A 21011-nucleotide genomic window follows, 5' to 3' on the forward strand; every position below is an offset into this window, starting at 1 on the left:
AACGTGAGAGAAAGTGGAAAACAACTGACCAAGGAGAACATTCTCCGGGGCCTGCTTGCAGCAGGGACAGTTTAAAAATATTTGGGTAAATTAATCTGGGATTTGCTTGGCATTTGCTGTCAGCATTTTGTGTACAACCTCTGAAGCTCAGCAGCCCAGCCTTTTGAGCTTTAGCTGCTGCTGTGTAAACAGCCGTTTCTCACTGTAGCAGCAAAAGCATCCTGTGCTTGGGAAGTGGGGCACAGATGTCCCACTCCACATCACTTGCACAGTATATCCTCTGAGGGCCGCTTCATGTGTCTGGCAGTGGCAAATCTGTTTGCCACCAATCATACAATCATTGAGAGTACTGCAAGAATATAGACATAATACCTGTGTTTGCAAACATGTATTTTGTCACATCCATATATTTAATGCAATGTATAAAGTGTTTTATGAGGATTTATGCATGTTGTTATGTGTGATGTAGCACCAACTGCTAGGGAACAGGGTTGTTCTGCTGCTTCTGGGCCAATGAATGGGCAACAAGATCTGGCATAAAGGGCTGTCATTGGCATGCGGCAGCTATGCCACACCTGGGAGAGAATGTGTGCTAAATGGCTAAATTACATGTGATGCTAAACACATCATGCACTTGGGGTTGCATGACTGTTTTTCAAGTGTGTGTGGGGAGGGGAGGGGAGGGGGCAGCCAATATAAGTTTCCCTCTCAAGCCAAACAGCAGCTTTAGGGGGTTGATTTTCATCATAACCACTGTGTATAAGAGGAAGGGGTTAAACTAATCCTCTCCCAGGGCACCACAGTCCTGATCCTGCCCCCCCTTGCACCTGATATTTACACTAGAAAAATGGCCAGCAACTTCAAGTGACATGTTTTGCCTACCATGTCATGTGGTCCAGAGGGAGCATAAGGCAGAGCTCTTTTGGAAGGACTGGTATTGTACCACGCATGGCAGCTGCCCTGCTGATATTAGCATCAGGTTTCATTGCCAGTGCAAGGGGCCTGTCAGGGTGATGTAGTGGACAGAGTGTTGGATTTAGACCAGGCTGACCGGGCCAGTCATCTCTCAGCCTAACCTACCTCTCACGGTTGTTGTAAGGATAAAATGTGGGGGTGACCATGAATGTTGGCCTAAGCTATTTGGAAGAACAGTGCATTAAAAATGTAATTAATAATGAAAGAATATTGCCTTGCCTCACATGGGGACCAAAGCAGTGGACCTTGTGCTGTGATTCCTCATTGCCTCCCAAGAGTGGGCTGTTAGGAAGTCACGCTGGTGGTGAAAGCAGATAGCTAGCTACCTGGGTAGGGATGCACACAAAGGCAACAATGCAAAAAAGTAGTGGAATGTATCTGGGTGCATCCAGCAGTCTGTGCACACATTGTAAATCAAATGCAGAAACAGACAGATAAAGATGCAGAAATATATACTGATGGACACAAGCTGTTGTGTGCCTGCTTGGTTAAGGTGCCAGTTCTGTGGAGGAGGAAAGTTTGGATACTTCTGAATCACATCCAGACCAAATGTTTTATGTTGACTGGAAGAGATTCTGGGCTTGTATATTTTTTCAATTGTTCTCTCTCTCTCTCTCTCTCTCTTTCTCCCCCAGAGTGTGGCCAAGTTGCTACATGAAAGGCTTATGCAACTCCGTTGGGGGCAGGGAGAGGGAAGATGCCAGTGACAGCCCATCATGCTAGCTTTTGCTGGAATTCCAAGATTTTAGCCAACCACTGGAGTGAGGAGCTAAATAATAAGAAAACAGCCTCTAGGCTATGAAATGCCCTTGATGTGCCCACACATCACCTTGGGATACATGTTCAGTTGAACAGTGGCACTGACATGATCTCAGGTATGCAAAGAAGGGTAAAGTTCAGAATTTACTGAAAGCAAGCAGTGACCTGAGAGAAACTTTGATATGCAGCTTTGACAGTTTTGGACCAAATATATTGGCTGCCAAGGTTTGGTTATACAAGAGACAATAGAGAAGACTTGGGTTCAAAGCACCACTCCAGGTAGTGCTGCATAATACCATTACTGTAAGAAATGCTGATGTTAACACTACATGTGTGCTTTGGGAAAACTGTGTGAAAGAAAAATATATGTGTACACATGTATGCACCCATAAAAATGGTGAGCCTTGACCAATCCAGTTTTTCAGATCTATGTCCACTGTTTAAAGATGTGTGCACACATTTTCACACTTTATATGTTTGCTACAGAAAACATCAGCTTAATATAACTTTTTCCTGCAGGAATCTTCATGTGCAGTCAAGAGGCTGCAGAACATACAACCACATCATGTTGACAACTTTCTTGTTCTTGCACCACTCCATCTGGTTTTGGTGTCTCTGCATGCATCCTGAGTTCAGGCTTGTCTTAATGTACCCCACAAAGCTGGTGGAAGAATAAAATAAAATGTATTCTAACCCTGAGTTCTTCGGCTAGAAAAAGAAAAGTCTAAATGAGAAAAATAATATTTTCAGGACAAAATCCCAGAATCAAATATCTTGGGTATCTCTGCAAATGTAAACTTTAATTATCTGCTTTTTCTTTTTCCTGAATTCTGAACACACAAACAAACAAGAAGTTTGGGGTCATTGTTGAAAATGTTTACCACATTTAAATAAGTATGTCCAAGGTCAAGTTGGCACTGAGGTAATGAAGATTGGATGTTAAGAGACATTGACTGGGACACTGGACAACTCACATACAGCCAGCTGTGGAAGACATGGAAGGTCTTTTCTACCAGTCTCAAGAGATTTCTTTGTGTATCTCAAAGATGTTTCATCAGAGAAGTAGGGTACAGAAGTCACCTTGGGTTCCTTGCAAGAGGAAAAAAGGTGGGATATAAATGTAATAAATAAATAAATAAATAAATAAAAAAGTTACTATGTCGCAATATGAGGAGCATCAAAATATTCCTTTTCACCTCCTTCATAACATGTCATTGATACTTATGGGATGCAGGGTTTTTGTTGTTGTTCAGTCGTTCAGTCGTGTCCGAGTCTTCGTGACCCCATGGACCATAGCATGCCAGGCCTTCCTGTCCTCCGCTCTCTCCCAGAGCGTGCTCAAGTCCATATTCATTGCATCAGTGATGCTATCTAGCCATCTCATCCTCTGCCGTCCCCTTCTCCTTTTGCCTTCAATCTTTCCCAGCATCAGGGTCTTTTCCAGAGAGTTTTCTCTTCGCATTAGCTGGCCAAAATATTTGAGCTTCAGCTTCAGTATCTGTCCTTCCAATGAGCACTCAGGGTTGATTTCCTTTAGGATTGACTGATTTGACCTCCTTGCAGTCCAGGGGACTCGTAAGAGTCTTCTCCGGCACCACAGTTCGAAAGTATCGATTCTTTGGCGCTCAGCCTTCCTTATAGTCCAGCTCTCACAGCCATACGTTACTACTGGGAAAACCATAGCTTTGATTAGACGGACCTTTGTCGGCAAGGTGATGTCTCTGCTTCTTACTATGTTGTCTAGGTTTGCCATAGCTTTCCTCCCAAGGAGCAAGCGTCTTTTAATTTCATGGCTACAGTCACCGTCTGTGGTGATCTTGGAGCCCAAGAAAATAAAATCTGTCACTGCTTCCATTTCTTCCCCTTCAATATGCCAGGAAGTGATGGGGCCAGATGCCATGATCTTAGGTGTTTTAATGTTGAGTTTCAAACCAGCTTTTGCACTCTCCTCTTTCACCCTCAACAAGAGGCTCTGTAGATCCTCTTCACTTTCTGCCATTAGGGTGGTATCATCTGCGTATCTGAGGTTGTTGATAATCCTCCCAGCAATCTTAATTCTGACCTGTGATTCATCCAACCCGGTGTTTCTCATGATGTACTCTGCATATAAGTTAAATAAGCAGGGCGACAATATGAAGCCTTGTCGTACTCCTTTCCCAATTTGGAACCAATCTGTTGTTCCATGTCTGGTTCTTACTGTTGCTTCTTGACCCTCATACAGGTTTCTCAGGAGACAGGTAAGGTGGTCTGGTACCCCCATCTCTTTCAGAATTTGCCACAGTTTGTTGTGATCCACACAATCAAAGGCTTTAGCTTAGTCAATGAAGCAGAAATAGATGTTTTTCTGGAATTCTCTTGCTTTCTCCATGATCCAGCGAATGTTGGCGATTTGATCTCTAGTTCCTCTGCCTCTTTGAAACCCAGCTTGTACTTCCAGTAGTTCTCTGTTCACATGCTGCTGAAGCCTAGCTTGTAGGATTTTGAGCATAACTTTGCTGGCATGTGAAATGAGTGCAATTGTACGATAGTTTGAACACTCTTTGGCGTTGCCCTTCTTTGGAATTGGAATGTAAACTGACCTTTTCCAGTCTTGTGGCCACTGTTGAGTGTTCCAAATTTGTTGGCATATTGAGTGCAGCACTTTAACACCATAATCTTTTAGGATTTGAAATAGCTCAGCTGGAATACTGTCATCTCCGCTAGCTTTGTTGTTAGTAATGCTTCCTAAGGCCCACTTGACTTCACTCTCGAGGATGTCTGGCTTAAGTTCAGTGACCGCACTATCATGGCTATCAGGGACATTCAGATCTTTCCTGTATAGTTCTTCTGTGTATTCTTGCCACCTCTTCTTAATCTCATCTGCTTCTGTTAGGTCCCTGCCTTCTTTGTCCTTTATCATGCCCATCTTTGCACAAAACGTTCCCTTGAGATCTCCGATTTTCTTGAAGAGATCTCTAGTCTTTTCCACTCTGTTGTTTTCCTCGATTTCTTTGCATTGTTCATTTAAGAAGGCCTTCTTGTCTCTTCTTGCTATTCTCTGGAACTCTGCATTCAGTTGGATATATCTTCCCCTTTCTCCCTTGCTTTTCGCTTCCCTTCTTTCCTCAGCTACTTGTAAAGCCTCATCAGACAGCCACTTTGCTGTCTTGCATTTATTTTCTTTGGGATCGATTGAGTTGTTGCCTCCTGAACAATGTTATGGACCTCCGTCCATAGTTCCTCAGGCACTCTGTCTATCAGGTCTAATCCCTTAAATCTATTCCTCACCTCCACTGTATACTCATAAGGGATATGATTTAGGTCATACCTGAATGGATTAGTGGTTTTCCCTATGTTCTTCAATTTAAGCCGAAATTTTGCAAGAAGCAGCTCATGATCTGAGCCACAGTCAGCTCCAGGTCTTGTTTGTACTGACTGTATAGAGCTTTTCCATCTTTGGCTGCAAAGGACATAATCAATCTGATTTCGATATTGACCATCTGGTGATGTCCATGTGTAAAGTCGCCTCTTGTGCTGTTGGAAAAGAGTGTTTGCTATGATCAGCGTGTTCTCTTGGCAAAACTCTATTAGCCTTTGTCCTGCTTCATTTTGTACACCAAGACCATGCTTGCCTGTTATCCCGGTGATTTCTTGACTTCCTACTTTAGCATTCCAATCCCCTATGATGAAGAGGACATCTTTTTTTGGTGTTAGTTCTAGAAGGTGTTGTAGGTCTTCATAGAACCGATCAACCTCAGCTTCTTCGGCCTCAGTGGTTGAGGCATAGACTTGAATTACTGTGATGTTGAATGGTTTGCCTTGGATTCGTACTGAGATCATTCTATTGTTTTTGAGATTGTACCCCAGTACTGCTTTTCCCACCCTTTTGTTGACTATGAGTGCTACTCCATTTCTTCTAAGGGATTCTTGCCCACAGTAGTAGATATGATGGTCACCTGAAGTAAATTCGCCCATGCTTGTCCATTTTAGTTCGCTGATTCCCAAGATGTCGATGTTCAGTCTTGCCATCTCATGTTTGACCACCTCCAGCTTACCGTGATTCATTGACCTTACATTCCAGGTTCCTAAACAATATTGTTCTTTACAGCATCGGATTTTCTTTTCACCACCAGACACATCCACAGCTGAGTGTCCTTTTGGCTTTGGCCCAGCCGCTTCTCTCTTTCTGGCGCTACTTGGAAATACCCTCTGCTCTTCCCCAGTAGTATATTGGACACCTTCCGACCTGAGGGGCTCATCTTCCGGCGTCGTATCTTTAACTTTGTGATATGTTCCATGGGGTTTTCTTGGCAAAAATACTGGAGTGGGTTGCCATTTCCTTCTCCAGTGGACCACATTTTGTCAGAACTCTCTGCCATGACCTGTCCATCTTGGGAGGCCTTGCATGGCATAGCTTATGGCTTCACTGAGTTACGCAAGCAAGCCCCTTCGCCACAACAAGGCAGTGATCCACGAAGGGGATGCAGGGTTTATGTTGCCATAAATTAGAGAATTTGTGTCCCATTTCTCTGGACAACATCTTACAATGCTTTTTTCATTCCTGGACACAGATGCCTGAGTATCAAGTACAAGCACCTGGCATTAATTGTGAATATTCCGTTTGAATGGTTACAGTCCTTAGTAAAATACACAGTAGCAAAGCCGGATCTTTTCCCAGCTACAGCTTCCAGGTATTTTACTGAGAGAAAAGCAGTCATTTAAACACATATAAGCTGCTCACAATTGACTGACACATGGTGTACAAATTTTGTATTTGGTTGTCTGTACCAGAGTACAAAAAGAAATGATCCTTGCAGTGAATGTTGTTTAAAATACAGCTATTAAGGACAAGAGACAGGGCACTTCAAGAAGGGAAGCTCCCTGCCCAGTTCATCCCATGCAGTATAACAATGCCTCAATGCTGAAGTGGCCTCTTCCCTGGAAGTGGGCTAGACTTGAAAATGAGCCACAGTAGTAAACTGAATATGGTGCTAGTTTGGATAGAATGAAATGGCTGCATGAATTAGGGCCTGCTTCTTGCTGTAGTATCTTATGAAGCAGTGTGGCTCCAGTCTTACATTGCTAGGTGATGAAGCTAAAAGAAGCATAAATGCTCAGCTGTCCATGCACGCTCCAATGGTGCATACATTTGATGCTGCCCCTTTTAAGTGCCTGCCTGACCATACAAAAAGTAGAGGTTTCCTGTTGGTGTCACAGTTGGGTTCCCAAATATTCATGCAGGGACAGAATAGGACCTGCTCTGCTGGGAAACAGTATTCTGCATTCAATAAGGAAGCAATAGTTGGGATGGACCCTTAATAAGGGGCTGCAACAGTAGCTGAAGAAAGAAAGCATGCTTTGCAGAGCCACTGGGGCTGAGTAACTGTCCCTTAGCTTCCTATGACTGTGATGAAGAGTCTGTTATTGCTGAGAAATTACACTGCACTGGAGAAGAAAAGAATAGTAGTATAGCAAAGTGGATGTATCGGGGCCTGAATTATTAAGACATATGAGGCTTATATGGTCGAGAATATCTTTATAATACAAGCATGGTACATTGCAAACTGCATGGTTTGCTGGTGGCTATGCAATAGGGCAGTCTTTTAGTTCTGGGAAATACCTCCTCCTCCTTAACAGGGCAGGATCCTCTAGTGCAGGAGTGGGACAACCTGTGGTCCTCCAGATGTTGGACTACAGTGCCCATCATCCCTGCCCATTGACCATGCTGGCTAAGGCTCATGGGAGCTGGAGTCCAACAACATCTGAAGGGGCCTAGATTCCCCACCCCTCCCACTCTAGCAAGTATATCAAGGGCAGGGGCTCCCTATCAGCCCCCAGTCTGATCCCTAACCTAAAAACAAGAACTTTTTCAGCACTTTCCACTAAAGCAACCTCAGATAGCATTAGATCAGTAGATACAGAAAACTGCCATCAACTACAAGATAGCAACTATTATCTTGTAGTTGCTGCATTACAGAGAAGGCAGTTTTACTGCATTTCCAAGAATTAGGTTTTTTGCAAATAATATTAGTGTTCTGATATCTGCCAGACTATAAGGCAAGGTGTACCAGTGGTACTCATTGGTCAATTAATGGAACGCTAAAGAAGGTTAACACTCACCTATTTAAGGGGCTCACTGTGTGATAAATGAATGATTTATCATTCATTTGAGTTGGACTCAGTGGTCTTGTAGGCCCCTTCTGACTCTACTATTCTATGATTCTATGATGGCAGAATTTTTCAGCCTGGAGTGACAGTAGCAGCACTAGGTTTCAGATCCTTCAAAACCTTCAAAAGCATGTCTCCATAAGTGATTTCTGGTTGTCTCTCTTCAGCCTCTGAAAATTTTATGAAGGTGCTTGTTTATGGCACCCCCATGGTTTGCAAGAAGTGAGTCTTTCTCCTCCCCAGATTGTCCTCAGGTGTCATCCATGGAAAGAGAGAGGGATATTCAGGCCTCTCTTTTCTGCCTCAGAGACCACTAGTCTACTTTGGATCTAGCTAAAATATCCCATCCTCCAACACAGAGTCAAGAAATGCTGGACTCGTGGCAAAATAAAGCTACTGATGACAACACCCAAGAGTGGAACACTAACCAGGACTGGGGGCAAAGGTAGAGCTTATGGTGCTAGGTCAGCAACGAGGCATGACTGTCTCCTCACAAAGAATAATTGATTTGTATTTCACGTGACACTTTCAGAGCTCCTGCTGCCTTCCAGATAGAGATTGCACAGTAAACATGCCCACACAGTTAGGTCATGGAGAATGTTTGAGTATCACTGCATTGGGGTTCATTTCCAACCAGACACAGCATAGGGAAATGCTTAAGAGAGCCACAGAGTGTCTTTCTTAAGCTTGATGTCAACCTAGTTCCTTAAGGAGTGATTTGCTTAGAGGGCTTGATCTTCAAACATAGTCAAGAAAGCATCAACTAATTGACACTGAAGGCAACCAAGTTAGTGTTCTGGGCCTTCAAGGATTGTAGCAAGAGACTAATAGTTCTCATCCATTTGTGCAGCATGTCTTCAAAGGCCTACATCCATCACCAGAGAGACATGAGATCTTTCGTTCTTCAACAGGAAGCCAGCAAAGTTATGCTCAATGTGTCAATCTGCAATGAGATTACCTCTTATCATGTAGACCAGCAGCTAGTCAGAGTAGATGTTCAGTTTCTATGTATTAAAACAGGCAGCATTAAGCTTTAGCTAATCATGCACACATACACACACAGACTTTTTGCCAAATCCACCTGCTTTTTCCATTAATGATCCACAAAGTGTTTGTCCATCCAGTGGAGATAAGTGTCAAAGGTAAGGTGTGGATCCAAAAAGTCAACTTGTTCAGTCAGTGCTGGGTTGTGGGTTGGTTTGTTTTTTGAAAGTTCTGCACAAGCACCTAAAATGCTAAATGTCAGCCTCCTGGTCCCCAATAACGGAAGATCTATTTCCTATGCATCCCCCACATTCCCAGGATTGACTTTTTGTTTTTATGTCTGAGGAAATTTGTCTTGCTTGATTTCTGCTCAAATCCCTGTCATCCAAAGAAGAAAGAATGACACAAACTGCATGTTAGGAGAGCCCTTCATTTCTATTTTTCCAGGACCCAGGGTTCTAGAAAGTCTGCATCTTGCTCATATCTGATAGATATGAGCCCTCCAGATGTTTTGGATGACAACTGCCAGAATCCATGACCATTGACCATACTGGCTGGGGCTTAAGCAAGTTATAGTCCAAAACATCTGGAGGGCCCAGGTTGCCTACCCCTGTGCACAATGTTCTTTAGGTTACAGAGTTTCTCCTTCTGTGGTAGCTAGATGGAGAAGAAATTGTATTTGTCTAGGTTATCAGACCTTGGATCCTTCCCCACTGAGAGGCATGACAGCTCATTCCTTGAGAGTTCAGCTGCCTCTGTAGCTTATAGGGCTTGCCCTTCAATTGAGTCAGAGTTATGGCAATGACTGGAAAAACTGCTCACACATTCACTAGGTATCATAACAAATACATTCATCTCCTTTGATGCAACCTTTGGTTGACATGTCTTCCAAACATTTGTTTCAAGCCAATTATAGTGCATAATCCCACCCTTGAGATGAAATGTTTTTATGTATGCTCCCAGAACTAAAGAGTTCTCCATCCTGAACCATCAGAGAAAGGAAAATGTGAACCTAATATAAATTACTATTGATGGATGGTATGAAGTGGGGCCCCCTTCATGGATCACTGCCCTGTTGTGGCGAAGGGGCTTGCTTGCGTAACTCAGTGAAGCCATATGCTATGCCTTGCAGGGCCACCCAAGAGGGACAGGTCATGGCGGAGAGTTCTGACAAAATGTGGTCCACTGGAGAAGGAAATGGCAACCCACTCCAGTATTCTTGCCAAGAAAACCCCATGGAACGTATCACAAGGCTAAAAGATATGATGCCGGAAGATGAGCCCCTCAGGTCGGAAGGTGTCCAATATACTACTGGGGAAGAGCAGAGGGTATTTCCAAGTAGCGCCAGAAAGAGAGAAGCGGCTGGGCCAAAGCCAAAAGGACACTCAGCTGTGGATGTGTCTGGTGGTGAAAAGAAAATCCGATGCTGTAAAGAACAATATTGTTTAGGAACCTGGAATGTAAGGTCAATGAATCACGGTAAGCTGGAGGTGGTCAAACATGAGATGGCAAGACTGAACATCGACATCTTGGGAATCAGCGAACTAAAATGGACAAGCATGGGCGAATTTAATTCAGGTGACCATTATATCTACTACTGTGGGTAAGAATCCCTTAGAAGAAATGGAGTAGCACTCATAGTCAACAAAAGGGTGGGAAAAGCAGTACTGGGGTACAATCTCAAAAACGATAGAATGATCTCAGTACGAATCCAAGGCAAACGATTCAACATCACAGTAATTCAAGTCTATGCCCCAACCACTGAGGCCGAAGAAGCTGAGGTTGATTGGTTCTATGAAGACCTACAACACCTTCTAGAACTAACACCAAACAAATATGCCCTTTTCATCATAGGGGATTGGAATGCTAAAGTAGGAAGTCAAGAAATCACCGGGATAACAGGCAAGCATGGCCTTGGTGTACAAAATGAAGCAGGACAAAGGCTAATAGAGTTTTGCCAAGAGAACATGCTGATCATAGCAAACACTCTTTTCCAACAGCACAAGAGGTGACTCTACACATGGACATCACCAGATGGTCAATATTGAAATCAGATTGATTATGTCCTTTGCAGCCAAAGATGGAGAAGCTCTATACAGTCAGTAAAAACAAGACCTGGAGCTGACTGTGACTCAGATCATGAGCTTCTTGTTGCAAAATTTCGGCTTAAATTTAATAGGGATGTACGAAAGTCCACTTACCTGGCTCTGCTGGGTTCCGCTGGGGGTGGGGAGGCGCTCCGTCCCTCCCCCCGGAATCCTGGCCAGCTGGCTCCACTTCGCGGGGATACCGTGGAGCTGCCAGCTGGCTCCGCCAGCAGCCGGACATCCAGCCACTGGCTAGCAGGGATGCAAATGGTGGCGGCCATAGCCACCGCCGTTTGCATCCCTGTAGTCAGCTGTGATAGGCTACGTAAAGACTTATGTAGCCTATCACGTCTGGCTTAAACAAAAAACGCGTGTATGCAAATGGCAGCGGCTACGGCTGCCGCCATTTGCATTCCTTATTTTTGGCCGTCTTAGTCTACGTAAATATTTACATAGAACAAGACGGCGAAAATAAGGGGGAACGCAATTAGCGTCCGCTACGCTATTTGCGTTCCCCTTATTTTTGCCGTCTTAGTCTACCTAAATATTTATGTAAACTAAGACGGCCAAAAATAAGGAACGCACATGGTGGTGGCCATAGCCGCCATTTGCGTATGCGTTTTTTTTTTAAACCAGACGTGATAGGCTATGTAAGTCTTTATGTAGCCTATCATGTCTTGTAAAAAAACCAAAAAACAAAGCGACAGGACTGCAAATGGCAGCGGTGGCAGCCGGTCGGAAGACCAACCACTGCCGCCGCCCGGAAGATCCACTCCAGGTAAGTCTCATTCTAGGGGGGTCCACGGGGGGGGCGGGGGGCGGGCCGTTCCGCCACAGATTTCGGGGGGCCGAATGCACTGGCATTCGGCCTCACCGAGATCCATGGCGGAATTCTCTGCCATCCCTAAAATTGAAGAACGTCGGGAAAACCACTAAACCATTCAGGTATGACCTAAATCATATCCCTTATGAATATACAGTGGAGGTGAGGAATAGATTTAAGGGATTAGACCTGATAGACAGAGTGCCTGAGGAACTATGGATGGAGGTCCATAACATTGTTCAGGAGGCAGCAACTAAATCCATCCCAAAGAAAAAGAAATGCAAGACAGCAAAGTGGCTGTCTGATGAGGCTTTACAAGTAGGTGAGGAAGGAAGGGAAGTGAAAAGCAAGGGAGAAAGGGGAAGATATATCCAACTGAATGCAGAGTTCCAGAGAATAGCAAGGAGAGACAAGAAGGCCTTCTTAAATGAACAATGCAAAGAAATCGAGGAAGACAATAGAATGGGAAAGACTAGAGATCTCTTCAAGAAAATCGAAGATCTCAAGGGAACATTTTGTGCAAAGATGGGCATGATAAAGGACAAAGAAGGCAGGGACCTAACAGAAGCAGATGAGATTAAGAAGAGGTGGGAAGAATACACAGAAGAACTATACAGGAAAGATCTGAATGTCCCTGATAGCCATGATAGTGCGCTCACTGAACTTGAGCCAGACATCTTCGAGAGTGAAGTCAAGTGGGCCTTAGGAAGCATTACTAACAACAAAGCTAGCGGAGATGACAGTATTCCAGCTGAGCTATTTCAAATCCTAAAAGATGATGGTGTTAAAGTGCTGCACTCAATATGCCAACAAATTTGGAACACTCAGCAGTGGCCACAAGACTGGAAAAAGTCAGTTTACATTCCAATCCCAAAGAAGGGTAATGCCAAAGAGTGTTCGAACTATCGCACAATTGCGCTCATTTCACATGCCAGCAGGGTTATGCTCAAAATCCTACAAGCTAGGCTTCAGCAGCATGTGAACCAAGAACTACCGGAAGTACAAGCTGGGTTTTGAAGAGGCTGAGGAACTAGAGATCAAATCGCCAACATTCGCTGGATCATGGAGAAAGCAAGAGAATTCCAGAAAAATGTCTATTTCTGCTTCATTGACCACGCTAAAGCCTTTGATTGTGTGGATCACAACAAACTGTGGCAAATTCTGAAAGAGATGGGAGTACCAGACCACCTTACCTGTCTCCTGAGAAACCTGTATGAGGGCCAAGAAGCAACAGTAAGAACATGGAACAACCGATTGGTTCAAAATTGGGAAAGGAGTACGACAAGGCTTCATATTGTCGCTCTGCTTATTTAACTTATATGCAGAATACATCATGAAAAACGCCGGGTTGGATGAATCACAGGTCGGAATTAAGATTGCTGGGAGAATTATCAACAACCTCAGATACGCAGACGATACCACCCTAATGGCAGAAAGCGAAGAGGATCTACAGAGCCTCTTGTTGAGGGTGAAAGAGGAGAGTGCAAAAGCTGGTTTGAAACTCAACATTAAAACACCTAAGATCATGGCATCTGGCCCCATCACTTCCTTGCATATAGAAGGGGAAGAAATGGAAGCAGTGACAGATTTTATTTTCTTGGGCTCCAAGATCACTGCAGACAGTGACTGTAGCCATGAAATTAAAAGACGCTTGCTCCTTGGGAGGAAAGCTATGGCAAACCTAGACAGCATAGCAAGAAGCAGAGACATCACCTTGCCAACAAAGATTCGTATAATCAAAGCTATGGTTTTCCCAGTAGCAACGTATGGCTGTGAGAGCTGGACTATAAGGAAGGCTGAGTGCCGAAGAATTGATGCCTTCGAACTGTGGTGCTGGAGAAGACTCTTACGAGTCCCCAGGACTGCAAGGAGGTCAAATCAGTCCATCCTAAAGGAAATCAACACTGACTGCTCATTGGAAGGACAGATACTGAAGCTGAAGCTCAAATATTTTAGCCACCTAATGCGAAGAGAAAACTCCCTGGAAAAGACCCTGATGCTGGGAAAGATTGAAGGCAAAAGGAGAAGGCGTCGGCAGAGGATGAGATGGCTAGATAGCATCACCGATGCAGTGAATATGAACTTGAGCACGCTCCAGGAGAGAGCGGAGGACAGGAAGGCCTGGCGTGCTGTGGTCCATGCGGTCACGAAGTGTCGGACATGACTTAATGACTGAACAACAACAACAACATGAAGTGGGGCATTCTTCCCACCCATGAATGAAAGACCAAAAACCTGACAATCACTGGCAGAACAGTGGCTTCTGGAATTGTTGGTACTGGACTGTTAGTTTTAGTCTGGTGTGATCTTCTGTTTCTCTTTGTTCAATATCTGTGTGCCTCTCAGCACACTGAATACCATTCAGTGCTCCCCACTCCCTTGCACTAATGTTTTTATATATTGTTTTCACTTGTGTGGGCTAAATGGCTTCCTTCCATGCTCCATGCTGAGTCTGGGTCCCTTGGTGTGCTTGCTAGAGGATCCTGCTTGTCAGCCAAGATGAAGTACTTTCTAGAACTAAAGACTGACCCACCCCAGGATCCCTGAGAATGGATATGTTATGATAAATTCAAAGCAAAGATTCCATTCATTCTAAATGTCATGTATGAACCACTGGGAAAATACTTCTGTATCCTCACATGCCCTTATGGATCTTGTTGGAGCTGGCCTTGTGTCTTCTTAGAGTGCCCTGTGTGCGGCAAGTACACAATTATCATCAGATAATTTAATCCATATTCTTCCCTCTTCCTCTTTTGGCCCTATAGTCTAGGCAGCTTTTGAAATAGCATGTGGACTTGCAGATAAAGAGGCCTTGGCTGTTTAAGATCTTGCTTCAAATCTCAAGTATGGCTAACAGGTTCAGTTTTCTGCTTATGAAACTGGAAATAAAAATTTGTTCACACCTATGTTTCATATTATGATGCTGAGCAGCAGCAAGGTTCCTATGCCTCTGTAGAATGAACGTGGAATCCAGTGGTTCCATTCCACTGATGGAGCAGCCTTTGATCCAGCTGACACGTCTGCTAATGGAAGAGGAGGTGGAGGTGATTTTCACCAATTCCCCCTTCCCTGTGCAGTCTTCTGTGCATCCCTGAAAATCTGTTCCAGAAGGTTGGAGGATGCTCCAGAACAGCTTGGAAAATGGTGTGGCTGGGGCTGCATGGGGAAGGGGGCATTTGTGAAAGTCACCCCCTTTCATTAGTGCAGGTGCCTGCTGGATCAAAAGTTATTCTGCAAGTAGAATGGCATCATTGGATTCCATCTACTGCTTCTGGTCCTCATAGTAATGAGGGGGAGGGGACATGTGGAAAGTTGTGGGGTGGAATTGGCTAAAAGCTCAGGAAGCAGACGAAATCACAGCAGATTTTTCAATGATCACAGGTCAGGATTTCTGCACCCTATATTTCAGGATTTCCTCCCCCGCCCCATGGCATTCTTTCCCTGTTTCCCTGTGCATATGTGTGGTCATATTTTTTTTTACTCAACTCTCAAAAGAATCTTATGGTTGTATATTTGGCAGGGTGGTGGTGGTAGGGTTAGTACATCTTATTTTGAACCCTCTGCAGTAGTTTAGCTGAGAGAAGGTGAATGACCCAGGGCTTCCTAGTGTGCTTTGTGGGTGAGTAAGGATTTCAATTTGGTTCTAGATAACACTCCAGCTATGACACCACACGGGCTCTCTGGCAATGAGGGTGCTAAATTGCTTGTGAATTGCATTTTCCCCATTCCTCACTCAGCGTAGACATTGTGCATGCACACACATTCACACACACAGTGTAATTTTAAGAGAACCTAGATTTTGTAATGGGGCAGATTTTAAAATAAACCAAGTTCATATATGCAACTTTTGTCTGTCTTGTATAGTTTATTCTAAACAATCTTGAGGATGCAAAATACAGTGTTTTTTTCTTATTCCAACCTAGATCCACGGATACATAAAATGCTTAACCTTCTGTTGTGAAAGAGATAGCTGGGAGGACGACAGTACTCTAGTGGGACTCCCTACCGTGCCTCAGATTATATATTACAACTAGTTTCTGTTGGAGAGTAGGCATTCTGGGAGTCTTGTATTCAACCAGGCTGACTCTCTTGTGTTGCAGATACTAAAGCAACCTGTGAAGAAGGATCTCCATGAAGGTGACCAGCCATGCAATGTTCTTGGAAGGCTGTCCTCCTACTTGCTTTGGCCTCCATTGCTATCCAGTATACAGCCATCCGCACCTTCACAACCAAGTCCTTCCATAGCTGCCCTGTACCAAACCCAATGAACTGCAGCCTGAACCAGGAGGTTGAATCAGCTGACAGACTGTGTGACGAGAGCCCCACCTTTGCTTATAACCTCTCCAAGAAGACACATGTCCTGATCTTGGCCACAACCAGAAGTGGTTCCTCTTTTGTTGGGCAGCTCTTTAATCAGCACTTTGATGTCTTCTATTTATTTGAGCCCCTCTACCATGTCCAGTACACCTTGATCCCAAAGTTGACACAGACCAAGGGCTCCACAGACCGACGGATCATGCTGGGGGCTGGCAGAGATTTGCTGAGGAGTCTCTATGACTGCGATCTCTACTTCTTGGAAAATTACATCAAACCTCAGCCCATAAACCATACAACCGACAGGCTGTTCCGGAGGGGGGCTAGCAAAGCTCTATGCTCCCCACCAGTTTGTGAGACACTGATGCCCATTGATATTCCCCTGGAAGAAGGGGACTGTGTAAAAAAATGTGGCACTTTGAACCTGACCCTGGCCACTGAATCATGCAAAGATCATGGGCATGTTGCTATCAAAACAGTGCGGGTGCCAGAGGTCAATGACCTCCGAGCCCTGGTGGATGATCCCAGGCTCAACCTGAAAATTATACAACTGGTGAGGGACCCCAGGGGCATCCTGGCTTCCAGGAGTGAGACATTCAGAGACACATACAGGCTTTGGCGGATTTGGGATGGCACAGGCAGGAAACCCTATAACCTGGATGTGACACAGCTCACCACTGTCTGTGAGGACTTTTTGAACTCTGTTTCCACTGGACTAAACCGGCCACCATGGCTGAAGGGCAAATATATGCTGGTGAGGTACGAAGACCTCGCCAGGAACCCCTTAAAAAAGACCGAGGAGATGTATGAATTCCTTGGCATCCCAATGGACAGCAATGTGGAACGATGGATACAGAACAACACGAGAGGGGACAGATCTGCTGCCAAACACAAGTATGGGACAGTCCGAAACTCGGCAGCAACCGCAGAGAAGTGGCGGTTCCGCCTCTCCTATGAAATTGTGGCATTTACGCAGAACGCATGCCAGCAGGTGTTGGTACAACTGGGTTACAAACTGGTGTCCTCTGAGAAGGAATTAAAGAACCTCTCCATAAGTCTGGTGGAAGAAAGGGATTTCTTGCCCTTCTGGTAATGCAGACATTAGGGGCTCGTGTTGTAATGCGGAGGCGAGCCATTTGTAACTGTTGCCTTACTTTCCCCCTCCCCTCCTACTCTCTGAAATTTGCACTAATTCTTGAATGAGAGTCTCAAAAAGAGTTGACATGAAGAAGGTGCCCCCTCTCAGACCATTGTATGGAGCATGAGTATTGGGTTTCTTAAGAGCAAGAGCTAAAATAAACAAACTGTGGACTGGTAGCAATGTTTACAAATTACACACACAAACATAACAATGTATAAAAGGAAAAAAAAAGTAACCCTCAGGCTTTCCACACTGAAGGGAACCTGAGGGATTATACTTTTGCACTGTTTACTTTTACAATGTAAGAGGTAACTATATATATATATATATATATATATATATATATATATATGTCTAATTTATGAATAGTGTTGTCACCTCCCACCTAACTCCTCCTGATTATGAGCAGGTTTTACTGTTAGCTGAATGTGGAATAATCTCCTTGTTTTTAATCTTGTTTTGATATGTCTGAGTCATGTTATCAGGCTGGTCGCTGATCCATGGTTTGTTTAGTAACACCTATGACATTTCTTCGTGCCAAAAAGAGAAAATAGAAAAAGGAAGAAAATGGTTTGCTGAATAGCAACAACAAAACCTAATGCTTTATTGTGTTTTCTGCAAATAAAGAATTCAATAGAATCAATTGTTCCTGGAGGGTGAAATTCACCAGGCCAGGCTCAATGAATGGCCAGACCATTTTCCTCAACTCAGGACAGATGGGAAAACCATTATGTGCTGTGGTGGGCAGAGTGGGAAGGATGTGGCTGCTGCACCTTTGAAGATCCAAAGATGGGAAGAGGAAGAATGATGGTGGTGCAGGTTATCTGATTGTGAGTGACAACGTGGTAAAGTAATGGCAGTTCCACGATCCGCATGCATTTTAACATCCTTGGAATAAATTCAAACTAGTTAAATTGATATTCAGATGAGAAGCATGATATAAATATTGTTGATAAATAAATAATAAATATATCAAGAGCAGTTATGAGAGAGCTCAGTAGTCTCCACCTGCTCAAGAAGGCTTTCCCCCACATAGCTTGGCATTTTTGTCTTGGCTGGAACCACCAAGCTGAGTAGGGGAGGCCTTGTAGCTCAGTGGGAGAGCATATACCTGCATGCATAGTGGCCCAGGTTCAATCCCCAGCATATCCAATTTAAGAATCTGATGCAGCAGGGTTGGCAGAGACCTCTGCTTGAAACCTTGGAGAGTTGCAGCCAGCAATATGAGACAATGCTGGCATAGAGGGGACCAGGAGCCTGACTTTGTATAAGACAGTTTCATATGTTCATATTTATTTATTTTTTAATTCCCCCATTTGTTCTGTCACTGTCGAAAGGGCGAGTTCACCTCTGCATTCAGCAGTTGCCTTGCTTCTTCCCACTCTGTTTTCAGCAGTCATCTGAAGTAATTCCTTGCAGCCCTGCAAGAAACTTGGGGACAAATGCACAACACAGGTTGGATCCACATTTAAGCCTGATCAACTGCACTAGTGGAAGTGGGCTTACCTGCCCCCTCCTTCCCATGGCAGAAAGTCAGGAGACCATGCTGAATGAAGTGAGATGTGTGGATGGAGGGTCCCCCCCCCCCGCAAATCAGGAAGAGGGACCTTCCATGAGCAGAGCCCTTCCTCCTGAAGGAGGCAGATCCTGTATCCAACCCTGCAAATTTAAACAAGATTCTAGCCTCTACTGTCTAAGATCTCAAGAAAGGAAATTTATGTATTAATTTATTTCCTTACTATACTACCCAATAGCTGAAGCTCTCTGGGCAGTTCACAAAAATTATAAAGCTGGGAGCTAGTCCTATGAGGGCTATGGATCTCTCATAAAGTATTCCCTCCCAATATAATTGCTTGAGTTGTTTACAGGAAGCCAGATGATTAAACAATATTGAAATTGCTTTCAAGAAACAATGTGGGTGTATCTACACTATGTTGTTGCTCAGTCGTTAAGTCATGTCCGACTCTTCGTGACCCCATGGACCATAGCACGCCAGGCCTTCCTGTCTTCCGCTCTCTCCCGGAGTGTGCTCAAGTTCATATTCATTGCATCGGTGATGCTATCTAGCCATCTCATCCTCTGCCGTCCCTTCTCCTTTTGCCTTCAATCTTTCCCAGCATCAGGGTCTTTTCCAGGGAGTTTTCTCTTCACATTAGGTGGCCAGAATATTTGAGCTTCAGCTTCAGTATCTGTCCTTGCAATGAGCAGTCAGGGTTGATTTCCTTTAGGATTGACTGATCTGACCTCCTTGCAGTCCAAGGGACTCGTAAGAGTCTTCTCCAGCACCACAGTTCAAAGGCATCAATTCTTTGGCGCTCAGCCTTCCTTATAGTCCAGCTCTCACAGCCATACGTTACTACTGGGAAAACCATAGCTTTGATTAGACGGACCTTTGTCGGCAACGTGATGTCTCTGCTTCTTGCTATGCTGTCTAGGTTTGCCATAGCTTTCCTCCCAAGGAGCAAGCGTCTTTTAATTTCAGGGCTACAGTCACCGTCTACGGTGATCTTGGAGCCCAAGAAAATAAAATCTGTCACTGCTTCAATTTCTTCCCCTTCTATATGCCAGGGAGTGATGGGGCCAGATGCCATGATCTTAGGTTTTTTTAATGTTGAGTTTCAAACCAGCTTTTGCACTCTCCACTTTCACCCTCAACAAGAGGCTCTTTAGATCCTCTTCGCTTTCTGCCATTAGGGTGGTATCATCTGCGTATCTGAGGTTGTTGATAATTCTCCCGGCAATCTTAATTCCGACCTGTGATTCATCCAACCCGGTGTTTCTCATGATGTACTCTGCATATAAGTTAAATAAGCAGGGCGACAATATGCAGCCTTGTCGTACTCCTTTCCCAATTTTGAACCAATCGGTTGTTCCATGTCTGGTTCTTACTGTTGCTTCTTGACCCTCGTACAGGTTTCTCAGGAGACAGGTAAGGTGGTCTGGTACTCCCATCTCTTTCAGAATTTGCCACAGTTTGTTGTGATCCACACAATCAAAGGCTTTAGCATAGTCAATGAAGCAGAAATAGACGTTTTTCTGGAATTCTCTTGCTTTCTCCATGATCCAGCGAATGTTGGCTATTTGATCTCTAGTTCCTCTGCCTCTTCGAAACCCAGCTTGTACTTCCAGTAGTTCTCTGTTCACATGCTGCTGAAGCCTAGCTTGTAGGATTTTGAGCATAACCTTGCTGGCATGTGAAATGAGAGCAATTGTACGGTAGTTTGAACACTCTTTGGCATTGCCCTTCTTTGGAATTGGAATGTAAACTGACCTTTTCCAGTCTTGTGGCCACTGTTGAGTGTTCCAAATTTGTTGGCATATTGAGTGCAGCACTTTAACAGCTTCATCTTTTAGGATCTTAAATAGCTCAGCTGGAATACTGTCATCTCCGCTAGTTTTGTTGTTAGTAATGCTTCCTAAGGCCCACTTGACTTCACTCTCTAGGATGTCTGGCTCAAGTTCAGTGAGCGCACTATCATGGCTATCAGGGACATTCAGACCTTTCCTGTATAGTTCTTCTGTGTATTCTTGCCACCTCTTCTTAATCTCATCTGCTTTTGTTAGGTCCCTGCCTTCTTTGTCCTTTATCATGCCCATCTTTGCACAAAACGTTCCCTTGATATCTCCAATTTTCTTGAAAAGATCTCTAGTCTTTCCCATTCTGTTGTTTTCTTCGATTTCTTTGCATTGTTAATTTAAGAAGCCCTTCTTATCTCTCCTTGCTATTCTCTGGAACTCTGCATTCAGTTGGATATATCTTCCCCTTTCTCCCTTGCTTTTT

The 21011-nt window shown here is 44.2% G+C and overlaps 1 protein-coding gene across 2 annotated transcripts in view; it reads left to right on the forward strand.

Moving 5' to 3' along the window:
* Nucleotides 1-21011, forward strand: part of CHST1 (carbohydrate sulfotransferase 1) — a 71278-nt gene that overhangs the window by 29956 nt on the left and 20311 nt on the right. Inside the window, exon 2 of one of the 2 annotated variants that reach the window (XM_084827718.1) lies at nucleotides 15876-17178. In XM_084827718.1, coding sequence (XP_084683844.1) covers nucleotides 15923-17178 — 1256 coding nt within the window. In that variant the 5' untranslated portion in view covers nucleotides 15876-15922. Of the gene's footprint in view, nucleotides 1-15875; nucleotides 17445-21011 lie in introns of those variants that run through there. The other variant, XM_084827729.1, reaches the window with a different exon arrangement.

Source organism: Heloderma suspectum, chromosome 1 (assembly GCF_057233095.1).
Source record: "Heloderma suspectum isolate Gila_16-S chromosome 1, 16-S_ref, whole genome shotgun sequence".
NCBI lineage: Eukaryota > Metazoa > Chordata > Lepidosauria > Squamata > Helodermatidae > Heloderma > Heloderma suspectum.